General features: G+C 42.0%; 1 protein-coding gene across 2 annotated transcripts in view; it reads right to left on the reverse strand.

Moving 5' to 3' along the window:
* mtmr12 (myotubularin related protein 12) overlaps nucleotides 1-13,056 on the reverse strand; it is an 84,073-nt gene that overhangs the window by 11,420 nt on the left and 59,597 nt on the right. For both annotated transcript variants that reach the window (XM_043687449.1, XM_043687445.1), the window contains exons 12-14: nucleotides 11,865-11,935; nucleotides 11,078-11,247; nucleotides 2,244-2,414 (exon numbers count right to left, since the gene is read on the reverse strand). In XM_043687449.1, coding sequence (XP_043543384.1) covers nucleotides 2,244-2,414; nucleotides 11,078-11,247; nucleotides 11,865-11,935 — 412 coding nt within the window. The remainder of the gene's footprint in view (nucleotides 1-2,243; nucleotides 2,415-11,077; nucleotides 11,248-11,864; nucleotides 11,936-13,056) is intronic.

Below are 13,056 nucleotides of genomic sequence, written 5' to 3' on the forward strand. Positions count from 1 at the left end.
CCCCTGCCTCCAATCACACCACCACCCAAGCTTTACCGAGCTTCCCATTTTTCCGAGTGTCATAGATCTCTCAGTGCCTCAGGAACAAATCATGGTCACCCTGCATTCTGTAATGGCTTTCAAGTCACTTTTTTTGCCATTTGATCCCTTGTCCCAACCATAGTTATGCATTTTGTAAGCACACTGGCACCAGGACAATTCAAGAATAGACTGTCACAACTACACAGCACCATCTCCACTAGCTTTGGTTGAGTTACCCATGATCTGGTACCCACCTTTCCCACAATAGATTTTAAGCCATATGTGCATTTCTCAAATGCTATGTATCTTGTGCCAATTAGTATGCAACTCAATAATCCAGTGATTATAACCTTTGAGGTCCAGTTTTTTCATGTCATTTCCTTGTACTCCAGGCAGAACCTTTTTCCTCGTGCTCCCTTGGTCACGGATACCTACATAGACTATGACAATTGGTTCTCTCCACTTCCCTTGCAAGTTCCATTCCAGCCCCAAATAGATGTCCCAAACTCTGGCAGTGGACAGACAACAGAGATCTGGACTCTTGTTGTTTGCTGCAAGGGATTATATCACTACACTATCCTCTAACAACATTCCATGTTGCTCCCACATTTGAATGGCTTCCCAAACCCATGGTGTCAAGGTCACCTGGCTTGTGCATCCTATCCAAACAAGCGGAGACCTCAAACCTATTGAGCAATTTCTTAGGCTGACATTCCTATCCTCTAGATTCTATTATCTTCACATGCTGTCACATACTCCTAATTCACCAAATTAGAAGATGCTATTGAAAGTAGCAATGACTCCCTCATGATGCAAAGATTCCAGGTAACCTTCCCTCTATGATGTAATACTGTTTCTGTTGTTCAGCTTCCAGTTCAAAGTCGAAACCCAAGCTGTTCAAATTTCAAGCACTTGCTACAGATATGGTGTGCTGGATCATTGAAAATATCTAGAAACTCCCACACACTTCATTCCTGACATCACTTGTTGTGCCATTCTTAATTAATTGTAATTAGTTATATTGTAACCTCAGACTCCTAAATTGTTCCAATAAATCTAAATGCAAACTCCAGGAACTGCATCTCATCTTCTGATTAAGCATTTTATAGTAATCCAGATTCCACAGAGTTCACCAATTTCAGATAATAGCCTCTGCTCCTTTTTTTGTAAAGAGGTTTGAACAGTTGCAGTTAGTAACAATCCTACAGTTTCCATTCACAGTTCCTCTAGATCAATCTTCTGTTTCTTGCTTGTTCCATTATCCATCTCCTTTCTTTTTCATCATCCATGGACATTTGATCAATGTTAACCCCTACCCTACAAGGTGTAAGGTATGTCACTTGACTGGTCCTGAAATCTAGATTAATGCTCTTGGAACAAGAGTTTAAAATCTCACCAAGGTAGCTGATGCAAGAGAAAACTCAATCTATAAAACAGAATAGAAGACTGGTGTCAACAATATTCAAAATATTATCTGATGTCATTATGAACTCAAAACATTAATTCAGTTTCTCCATAGATTTTCAGTGCTGCTGGGTTGCTGTGGTATTTTGTTTTATTTCAGATCTTCAGCATCCACAGTACTTTGCTTTTATATGAAATTAACATCCAGATTCATTAACGGCCCTGAGGAAAAGAAATCTGCCAATCTTAGAGTCTGGGCCTTCATGTCATTAGAGACCCACAATGATGTAATTGGCTCCTAACTAGCCTCTGAAATAGCATAATCAGCCATTTAATTAAAGGGAAATTTTGAACAAGCAATATATACTGGCCTTGTCAGTGGTACCCATCTCCAAACAAAGAATAAGGATGGAGAGAAAGACAATTCCTTGTTTGCTCCACCTGTTTCTGCTTTCTCTGCCTCACCTGACCTTTTCCCAACTCTGATAACGGGGCAACCTGAAACATAACTCCATTTTTTTTCCCCCTGTAGATTGCTGCCAGATCAGCCAAGCATTTTCAGAATTTTTTGCTTTTATCTTTGATTCCTGGCAACTGGATTATTTTGCTTTTATGAAAAAAAGGATTGCTCCAATTTAAGTTTGAAATTCCTTTTAGCAGCATAAACTTAGAAGCAGATCTCCATTTATGTAGGCTTTAGAAATGTATTTTACTAGTTTGAGAACCATGATTAAAATTTGGACACCACAAAATCTGGCAATTCAAAAGAAATTGACTAATAAAGAATTTAAAAGGTATTTCATAACGAGGACACTTACCATTTGGTTATTATCCCTTTGGCATGGTGAATTGAACAGGAAGGTGCTAAAAATAGGGATGTACATGCTGTCTGATAATATAGTCAGGTAGGTCTCTGTAAACTCAAAGGCTGGTGGATGTTGCTGAAGTAGCTGCCACATACATTCCAAGAACAGAAGAAATACTGGCACCTCCGATGTAAAAGGAAAAATGCAAAAAGAATTACATTACTTTTGTCAAAGCATATGCTATTTTTCAAATGAATAAGAATAAGACAATTACTATTTTATTCTTTTTAACTTTTATGGACAAGACAAATGGGCTCACACCTCAACTTTTCCATTAAGATTGCTCACATTTTTCATTTAGAAGACTTTGTGATGGGAACACATGTTCCAGTGCTGCCCACTTTATCATGTCCTCTTTTGCTAGTATAATGATATATTTGTACCACATCCTCCTCTCATTATAACTGCAAAACTTGGCTTCTTAAATTTCATTTCACCAATTCAGAATGCATTTCAGAAAGAGACCATTCAGCCCATTGAGACTGCACTGACCCTCCAAAGACCATCCCATCCAAACCCAACCTCCATCAGATCCTCATAACCCTGCATTTACCACAGCTAATCCACCTAGCCCACACACTCCTGGACATTATGGAGCAATTCAGTATGGCTAATCTACTGAACAGTCACATTTTTGGACTATGGGGAGAAAACCAAGCTGACACAGGGAGTGTGCGCAAACTTCACACTGACAGTTGCCCAAGGGTGGAATCAAAGCTGAATCCCTGCCACTGATAGGCAACAGTGCTAACCATTGAGCCATCTGTGTTTCCCCAGTCTCCACATTCAATGGATGATCATCTGGTGAAGATGCAAACGTCCTCCTCCTACCACCTTTCAATATTCCAAAAGGAATTAGATTGGGGCTGGCTAGGTCAGTCAGTTAGAATGTGGTGCAGAAAAATGCTGACATTGCAGGTTCAAGTCCCCCATAGACACAGTATTTCCTCAGGATGCAATGTTTCGTGATATTGCTGCTGGACTAACTATTGCTAGGACCTGATTTCTTGGTTGTGGAATCACTTCACCCCAGAGACCCACAGGGTCAGCGTTTCAATCCCACCAAGGCAGGTGGAGGAATTAGAATTCAATACAGATTTAAGTCTAATGACCAGGTCCATTGTGAACTGTCGTAAAAACCCACTGATGTCCTTTAAAGGAAACTGGCATCTTTACCTGATCTAGCGCATGTGACCAGAGATCCACAGCAACGTGACTGACAGCTAATCACCCTCTGAAATAGGCTCCAAGCCAATCAGTATCAATAGAATAGAAGTGAAATTGGATGGGCCACCTGCCATCAACTAAGACACCTCGGATCAGTCGACCCTGCAAAGTCCTCCTTATAAACATCTGATGGAAGAGAAGTTTCAGACTAGTTAAACAGAAACCTGACATACTCATACACTTGGAATTATTCCTTACACCTTGGACATATAGTCAGGATGAAGTTGCTCTCAGAGTTCTGGAACCTCCTATCTTCCACATATCTTCAGGCCAAAGGTGGGCATTGAAGCCTCCTGCTGATTGTACTCTTGCCACCCTCCGGGCGGTACATGTTAATGTACTCTGGGTGGGGGGCTTCAATATTCATCACCACGTTGCTTGGCAGCAGCTGAATCCTAAAAGACATATCTACTAGACTAGATCTGCAGCAGGTGAAGAAGGAATCGACAACAGGGAAAAGCAGATTACCCTCATCCTCAACAAACTGCTGCTGCAGATCTAACTGTCTATAACATTGGAAAAAGAGTGACCACTATACAGAACTTTTGGAATGAAGTCCCAGCTTCACACAGAATACCACACATTGGGTTATTGGGCACTATGGCTGTAACAAATGGGATGGACTTCAATCAGCTCTAGCAACTCAAAACTGGACATGAAGTGCTTATGGGCTATCAGCAGCAGCCACTGTATACCAACACAACCTGAAAACTCAACCAGTATGACCCTCAATCTGCTAATATATTAAGCTAAAGTATTAATAAAGAGAGCAGTTCAGCAGCACCAAGCATACGTATAAACCTGGTGAAGCTATCAAATAGGAATGCACTTAAAATAGTTTAAAACAGCAAATGATAGTTGGGGACAAATGATTCCACAACCAAGAGATCAAAGCTCTGTAGTCCTGCCACATCTAGAAATGAAATTTAGGGGATAACAAACAATTCATGATAGTAGGTGGCTCCAGAAATATCCCCATCCTCAGTAATGGGAGAGCCCAGCAAGCGGCTGCAATTGAAACAATCTTCAGTCACAAATATGAATGGGGCCAGGAAACATATCAACCATTACCTAATGGCAGTGCAGACTCCATGGACCAATGGCCCAATTCTGCTCCTATGTCTTATGGTTTCCTAGGCCCAACCTACAGCTACTTTATCAATGGCCTTTGCCACTTCAGACTTACGTTGGAGCAATGCCCATAGAGGATTGCACAATGTTCACTATCATTCACAACTTCTCAGATATCATGTTGAAATGCAACAAGACCCAGACAATATCCAGACTTGGGCTGACAACTGGAACTAACATTCACATCACACAAATGCCAAGTAATGACCATCTCCAATAAGAGGCGAACTACCAACATACTTTGACAGTGGAGGGTTGCTATTGACCAGGACCAGGATGGCTCGGTGGCTCAGTAGTTAACACTGCTGCCTCAGGGACCTGGATTAGATTCCAGCCTCGGGCGACTATGCGACAGACAGACAGAGAGACAGAGAGACAGAGAGACAGAGAGACAGAGAGACAGAGAGACAGAGAGACAGAGAGACAGAGAGACAGAGAGACAGAGAGACAGAGAGACAGAGAGACAGAGAGACAGAGAGACAGAGAGACAGAGAGACAGAGAGACAGAGAGACAGAGAGACAGAGAGACAGAGAGACAGAGAGACAGAGAGACAGAGAGACAGAGAGACAGAGAGACAGAGAGACAGAGAGACAGAGAGACAGAGAGACAGAGAGACAGAGAGACAGAGAGACAGAGAGACAGAGAGACAGAGAGACAGAGAGACAGAGAGACAGAGAGACAGAGAGACAGAGAGACAGAGAGACAGAGAGACAGAGAGACAGAGAGACAGAGAGACAGAGAGACAGAGAGACAGAGAGACAGAGAGACAGAGAGACAGAGAGACAGAGAGACAGAGAGACAGAGAGACAGAGAGACAGAGAGACAGAGAGACAGAGAGACAGAGAGACAGAGAGACAGAGAGACAGAGAGACAGAGAGACAGAGAGACAGAGAGACAGAGAGACAGAGAGACAGAGAGACAGAGAGACAGAGAGACAGAGAGACAGAGAGACAGAGAGACAGAGAGACAGAGAGACAGAGAGACAGAGAGACAGAGAGACAGAGAGACAGAGAGACAGAGAGACAGAGAGACAGAGAGACAGAGAGACAGAGAGACAGAGAGACAGAGAGACAGAGAGACAGAGAGACAGAGAGACAGAGAGACAGAGAGACAGAGAGACAGAGAGACAGAGAGACAGAGAGACAGAGAGACAGAGAGACAGAGAGACAGAGAGACAGAGAGACAGAGAGACAGAGAGACAGAGAGACAGAGAGACAGAGAGACAGAGAGACAGAGAGACAGAGAGACAGAGAGACAGAGAGACAGAGAGACAGAGAGACAGAGAGACAGAGAGACAGAGAGACAGAGAGACAGAGAGACAGAGAGACAGAGAGACAGAGAGACAGAGAGACAGAGAGACAGAGAGACAGAGAGACAGAGAGACAGAGAGACAGAGAGACAGAGAGACAGAGAGACAGAGAGACAGAGAGACAGAGAGACAGAGAGACAGAGAGACAGAGAGACAGAGAGACAGAGAGACAGAGAGACAGAGAGACAGAGAGACAGAGAGACAGAGAGACAGAGAGACAGAGAGACAGAGAGACAGAGAGACAGAGAGACAGAGAGACAGAGAGACAGAGAGACAGAGAGACAGAGAGACAGAGAGACAGAGAGACAGAGAGACAGAGAGACAGAGAGACAGAGAGACAGAGAGACAGAGAGACAGAGAGACAGAGAGACAGAGAGACAGAGAGACAGAGAGACAGAGAGACAGAGAGACAGAGAGACAGAGAGACAGAGAGACAGAGAGACAGAGAGACAGAGAGACAGAGAGACAGAGAGACAGAGAGACAGAGAGACAGAGAGACAGAGAGACAGAGAGACACAGACAGACAACAGACAGACAGACAGACAGACAGACAGACAGACAGACAGACATTCTCCCAGTGGCTGTGTGGGTTTCCCCCGGGTGCTCCGGTTTCCTCCCACAGTCCAAAGATGTGGTTAGGTGAATTGGCCATGCTAAATTACCTATAATTTAGGTTATTAGTCAGGGCTCTGGGTGGGTTACTCTTTGGAGGATCAGTGTGGACTGGTTGGGCCGAAGAGCCTGTTTCCACACTGTAGGGATTCTAATTCTAAATCTAATTATAATCTCAACTGGGCCATCCATATAAATACTGTGCCTACAAGAGCAAGTCAGAGGCCAGGAATCCTGCAGTGAATAATTCACTGACTCCCAAAATCTTGTCCATCATTTATGAGGCACAGATCAGGAGTGTGAGGATTACTGCAGCTCCAACAACACTCAAGCAGCTTGACACCAACAGGACAGAGCAGTCTGCTTGATTGGCATTACATCCACAACCTTCACTCCTTCCACCATTGCTGCACATTACCATGTACAAGATACACTGCAGTAATGCACCAAGGCTCCTTTAGGTAAAGCCTCCCAAACCCAGTACCTCTACCATTTAGAAGGACAAAGACAGCAGACACAAACATGCAAGTTCCCTTCCAAGCTACTCACCATCCTGCCTTGGAAATATATTACCATCCCATCAGTTTTCATAGTCAAAGTCTTAAAACACCCTCCCAAATGGCGCTTTAGCTATACCTAGACATAATGGACAATAGCAGTTCAAGGCAGCAGCTCAACACCACTTTCTCCAGAGCAAGTGGGGAAGGGCAATAAATACTGGCCGAACACTCACATCCCATGCATGAACAACAAACATGTTCTCTGTTACATATCAATCTGCTTTTCAAATACCTATAATCCCATGCAAGCAGAGTACTTGTCCTTTCACCTTCACTCTTCTCACCACTCGAAGCTCAAATTCTTATCCTGGGTTCAACAGCATCAGCACTTCATCCAACTTAGTGTATGCTTACAAAGTGTCATTGGGCACTGTATTGACAGAATGCAGACTTATGATTTTTGCTTCACAGTTCTGCTTGGTCTTTAAACTATCTCTGCTCCTGCTTGCCTGCCACTTTAAATCTCCATTATATTTCTACCTTACTTGATAGAAGCTTGAAGTACATCTCCTCTTACTCACAAAGATGTCATGGCATTCGAACCTTGATTTTAAGAGCTTTCTGACTTAATTACAATTAACCATGGTTTTAGAAATCAAGCATGAGTGATGGAAAAAGATAGATCAGATCTAAAAATTGAAGTTCTAAATTGGAGGAAGACTAATTTTGACGGTATTAGGCAAGAACTTTCAAAAGCTGATCGGGGCCAGATGTTCTCAAGTAAAAGGGATGGTTGGAAAATGGGAAGCCTTCAGAAATGAGATAACGAGAGTCCGGAGACAGTATATTCCTGTTAAGGTGAAAGGAAAAGCTGGTAGGTGTAGGGAATGCTGGATGACTATAAGAAATTGAGGGTTTGGTTAAGAAAAAGGACACAAGCATACGTCAGGTATAGACAGGAGCAATTGGGTGAATCCTTACAGTATAAAGGCAGGAGTAAACTTGAGGGGGAAATCAGGAGGGCCAGAAGGGGACATGAGATAGCTTTGGCAAATAGAATTAAGGAGAATCCAAAGGGTTTTTACAAATACATTAAGGACAAAAGGGTAACCAGGGAGAGAATAGGGCCCCTCAAAGATCAGCAAGGCGACCTTTGTGTGGAGCCGCAGAAAATGAGGGAGATACTAAACGAGTATTTTGCATCAGTGTTTACTGTAGCAAAGGACATGGAAGATATAGAATGTAGGGAAATAGATGGTAACATCTTGAAAGACGTCCATATTACAGAGGAGGAAGTGCTGGATGTCTTGAACTCGTAAAGGTGGATGAATCCCCAGGACCTGATCAGGGGCACTCCTAGAATTCTGTGAGAAGCAAGGGAAGGAATTACTAGGCCCCTTGCTGAGAAGTTTGTATCAATAGTCACAGGTGAGGTGCCAGAAGACCAGAGGTTGGCTAACGTGGTACCACTATTTAAGAAAGGTGGTAAGGACAAGCCAGGGAACTATAGGCCGGTGAGCCTGACCTCAGTGGTGGGCAACTTGTTGGAGGCAATCCTGAGGGACATGATGTACATGTATTTGGAAAGGCAAGGACTAATTAGGGATTGTCAACATGGCTGTGTGTGGTGGAAATCATGTCTCATGAAATCGATTGAGGTTTTTGAAGAACAAAGGATTGATGAGAGCAGAGCAGTGGACGTCATCTATATGGACTTCAGTAAGGCATTTGACAAGGTTCCCCATGGGAGACTAGTTAGCACAGCTAGATCTCATGAATACAGGGGGAACTAACCATTTGGATACAGAACTGGCTCAAAGGTAGAAGACAGAGGGTGGTGGTGGAGGGTTGCTTTTCAGACTGGAGGCCTGTGACCAGTGAAATGCCACAAGGATTGGTGCTGGGTCTTCTACTTTTCGTCATTTATATAAATAATTTGGATGTGAACATAGGTCGTCTCATTAATAAGTTTGCAGATGATACCAAAATTGGAGGCGTAGTAGACAGCGAAGAGGATTACTTCAGATTACAATGGGATCTTGATCAGATGGGCCAATGGGCTGAGGAGTGGCAGATGTGGCAGTTTAATTCAGATAAATGAGAGGTGCTGCATTTTGGGAAAGCAAATCTTAGCAGGACTTATACACTTAATGGTAAGGTCCTAGGGACTGTTGCTGAACAAAGCTCCCTAAATGTAGAGTCACAGGTAGGTATGATTGTGAAGGCAGCATTTAGTATGCTTTAATTTATTGGTCAGTGTATTAGGTGTAGGAGTTGGGAGGTCATGTTGCGGCAGTACAGGACATTAGTTAGGCCACTTTTGGAAAATTGCGTGCAATTTTGGTCTCAGTTGTGAAATTTAAAAAGGGTTCAGAAAAGATTTACAAGGATGTTGCTAGGGTTGGAGGATTTGAGCTATAGGGAGAGGCTGAATAGGCTGGGGCTGTTTTCCCTGAAGGGTCAGAGGCTGAGGGGTGACTTGATAGAGGTTTATAAAATAATGAGGGGCATGGATAGGATAAATAGACAAAGTGGGGGTGTCCAGAACTAGAGGGCATAGGTTTCTGGTGAGAGTGTAAAGATATAAAAAGGGGCCTAAGGAGCAAACTTTCCACGCAGAGGGTGGTACGTGTATGGAATGAGCTGCCAGAGGAAGTAGTGGAGTCTGGTACAATTACAGCATTTATGAGGCATCTGGATGGGTATATGAATAGGAAGGGTTTAGAGGGATATGGGCCAAGTGCTAGCAAATGGAACTAGCTTAGGTTGGGTTTTGTGGTTGGCGTGGATGAGTTGGACCAAAGGGTCTGTTTCTGTCTCCATGACTCTATAATTGGAGGATAGCTACATCACTTTCACTCCCAGATATTCATATGTGAGCTGGTTCTTTGCATGGAATTCCACTGTTGGTACAGGGTCAAAATGACCCACAACCTTAAGGTCCAACGGCTTTACATCTGCATGCTCCTGGGCCACAGGCTCTTGTCCTCCATTGCAGATTTTCCATTACTTCTCTTTTGCACTGTTGCTTTGTAACCATTTACACCTCCTTGAGCTCATTTTGTGTTTTTGTACCTGATTTATCAAGGTAGTTTGCAATTTTATCATTCTTACACTCACTCCATCAGAATGCTCATTTGTTCATTTTATGTACCTGTGAATTTCTACAAGCTTGAAAACTTGCTCATTCTTCCTCCAATTAAAAGTCATCAACTTGAAATACAACTGTTTCTATCTCTAGACACTGACAAATCTAGTTGACTGCTTCCAGTAATTTAAAGTAACAAAATATACAAGCTTATCAAATATTCAGTCCTATGGAGACTTAAAGTACTTAAAGCAAAAAAGACTTGTGGAATTAAAAATTCTCATTGATACCTTGGCTGAAGGTTATGATTCAGTTTACTTCCAGTAAGTAAAACTTTCTAACTACAAACCCCTAAAAAAGTCAGCAAGCTGCCTATGTCATAAGTGGTAGCAACTCGATGAAGCTTTTCCTACTTCCTCACTATGTCCCAACCAAGATCATATTAGATCATACTACTTGGAAAAAAGTGCAAGAATAAGGAACTCATTGTGAAACAAACAACATTTCCTCCATATACAACACATTACTTCAAAATCAAATGGAAGATGTTAGAAGTACCTCAAATTAGGTTTGAGATATGTTTTCTATTTAACAAATCACCTCAGGCTATGCAGATATCAAAAAGTAGTCACTCAGACAGATTAATGTTACCATTTTGTTTGGTGCACAGAAATTTGATAAACATGACCCAATCTGATAATTGAGAGCGTGTGCTACTGCACCTCAGCTTAAGACTTTTATTCACATCTTGCCTCAGTCAAAAAATAAAGAATATATTTAAAACAATTTGCATAAAAAATGACATTCATTTAATATACTACAAAAGTCACATCGTACATTAACATCAGACACGGCTGACTAAGTTAAATTTAGCATTTCAGAGAAATTGTTTATGAAGCTTAATTATTCCAACCTTACCTCTTTATCATTGTTTCGCAGAAGATTACATCTGTCCAGAAAACAATAGCAGCCCATCACCCATTCCTTCTGAATTAAACTTTGGAAACCAGATATTGTTCTAAAATGTGGGTCTATGATCACTTGGACTATACTTGCAATTAGACAGCACAGATCACAGCAATTCTCTTCTGAGAGGGAAAAAAAAAAGACAAGAACACACTTAAAATGGGCTTTCTGATGTGAAGGAAAAGCAATTCTGGCTGGGGAAATGAGGAAAAAAAATTGAACAGAACTTCATTCCTTTAAAAAAAAAGTTTTTATTTTAAATAAAAGTGTTTTTTTTTTAGATTAGATTACTTAGATTAGATTACTTACAGTGTGGAAACAGGCCCTTCGGCCCAACAAGTCCACACCGACCCGCCGAAGCGCAACCCACCCATTCCCCTACATTTACCCCTTTTACCTAACACTACGGGCAATGTAGCATGGCCAATTCACCTGACCTGCACATCTTTGGACTGTGGGAGGAAACCGGAGCACCCGGAGGAAACCCACGCAGACACAGGGAGAATGTGCAAACTCCACACAGTCAGTCGCCTGAGTCGGGAATTGAACCCGGGTCTCTGGCGCTGTGAGGCAGCAGTGCTAACCACTGTGCCACCGTGCCGCCTTAGGATGAAATAAAGTCAACAAAATTTACAGAAATTAATTCGTACCTTCCACATTACATTCCGATCTTAAAATATTTCAATATTGTAAGAATTCAATGTCACGCAAAAGAAAAAGTAACCAAACTCTTCCTTACCCATAAGCACCACTGTTGTGTTTTTATGTTCCAGGCATTCAACAATATCCAAGGCTTTCTTCAGACATTGTCTGTGAAGGAACACATTTCAATTAAATATTTTTGACCACTTGTCTCTTTTTTTTTTTAAAATGAGCACAAGAAATTCTAAACATATTAATGCCCTCTTCCGGTTGTCCTTCAATTCTTTTACCAGCAAGAGACCATGGGTCGATAAATATATGGGCACTGCTTGTGAAAAAGCACATATATAGAGACAAAAAGCTAGGGTCAATATTGGCCCATGGCCCATACTTTCTACACAAGCTGCCAGCACTGCTGCAAATCTATGCAGCTCACATGTATACCAACGTTCAGACTCTCTAAACATGCTTGGACAGCAGTAACAAAAAAGTCTGGGACGAAATAGCAACAATTGTTAAGAGGAGACCATATGTTGTATGACTCCTAATGTTCCATAAGTAAAATGTTAAAAATTTGCATTAGAAAATAAATAGTTTTACATTTGGTTGGTAGCCTCTAAACAATCCTGAGTGGTGCAGCTTGATGTTTACCTTATGAGAGAAAAACAAAATCACAAAACAGGTATTAGACCCCTAATTTACATATGCAAAGGACCCACCCCCTATTCGACCATTCCACCAGGCTCTCCAGAGAACCGGTCTCAATTTCATGAGAGAGCTTTGCCAGAAATTCTTCTGGTACAGGACAAGGTTAGTACAATTGGATTCTTGTGCCTTCTTGTGCTGTAAACTATGTGCAATATATTGCAAATGAGTATTTTAATTTAAGGTCACCTGAGGTGACACCCACATTTCTTGAATGACCAATTTTTATAAAAAAGCAAAAAAGTGCAAGACAGCTATTTGAACATATACTCCTACTGTCGTCTAAATCTTCAGGCAAGGAGGAGTAAAGGGAAAAGAAAAAATATCATTGCAAAATAATGTGACCTATTCAAAGTTTTTCAGTCTTGGAGGCGACTTTCCTGTTACGTTACCCACTGCCCTGATACCTAGAAATTTCATAAAATGGGCTATTGAAGTATTATCAGATTTGAAATGGAAGAATGCTGGTGCTGATGTGGTAGAAAAAACGCTTGGGAGTTCATGTTGCTCACTTAATTCTTGGCTTGTTTGACACTACGACAAGGATAATAGTTCAAAAAGTATTTCAGGTGACTTGGAGTGAT

This window comes from Chiloscyllium plagiosum, chromosome 1, assembly GCF_004010195.1.
Source record: "Chiloscyllium plagiosum isolate BGI_BamShark_2017 chromosome 1, ASM401019v2, whole genome shotgun sequence".
Classification (NCBI taxonomy): Eukaryota; Metazoa; Chordata; class Chondrichthyes; order Orectolobiformes; family Hemiscylliidae; genus Chiloscyllium; species Chiloscyllium plagiosum.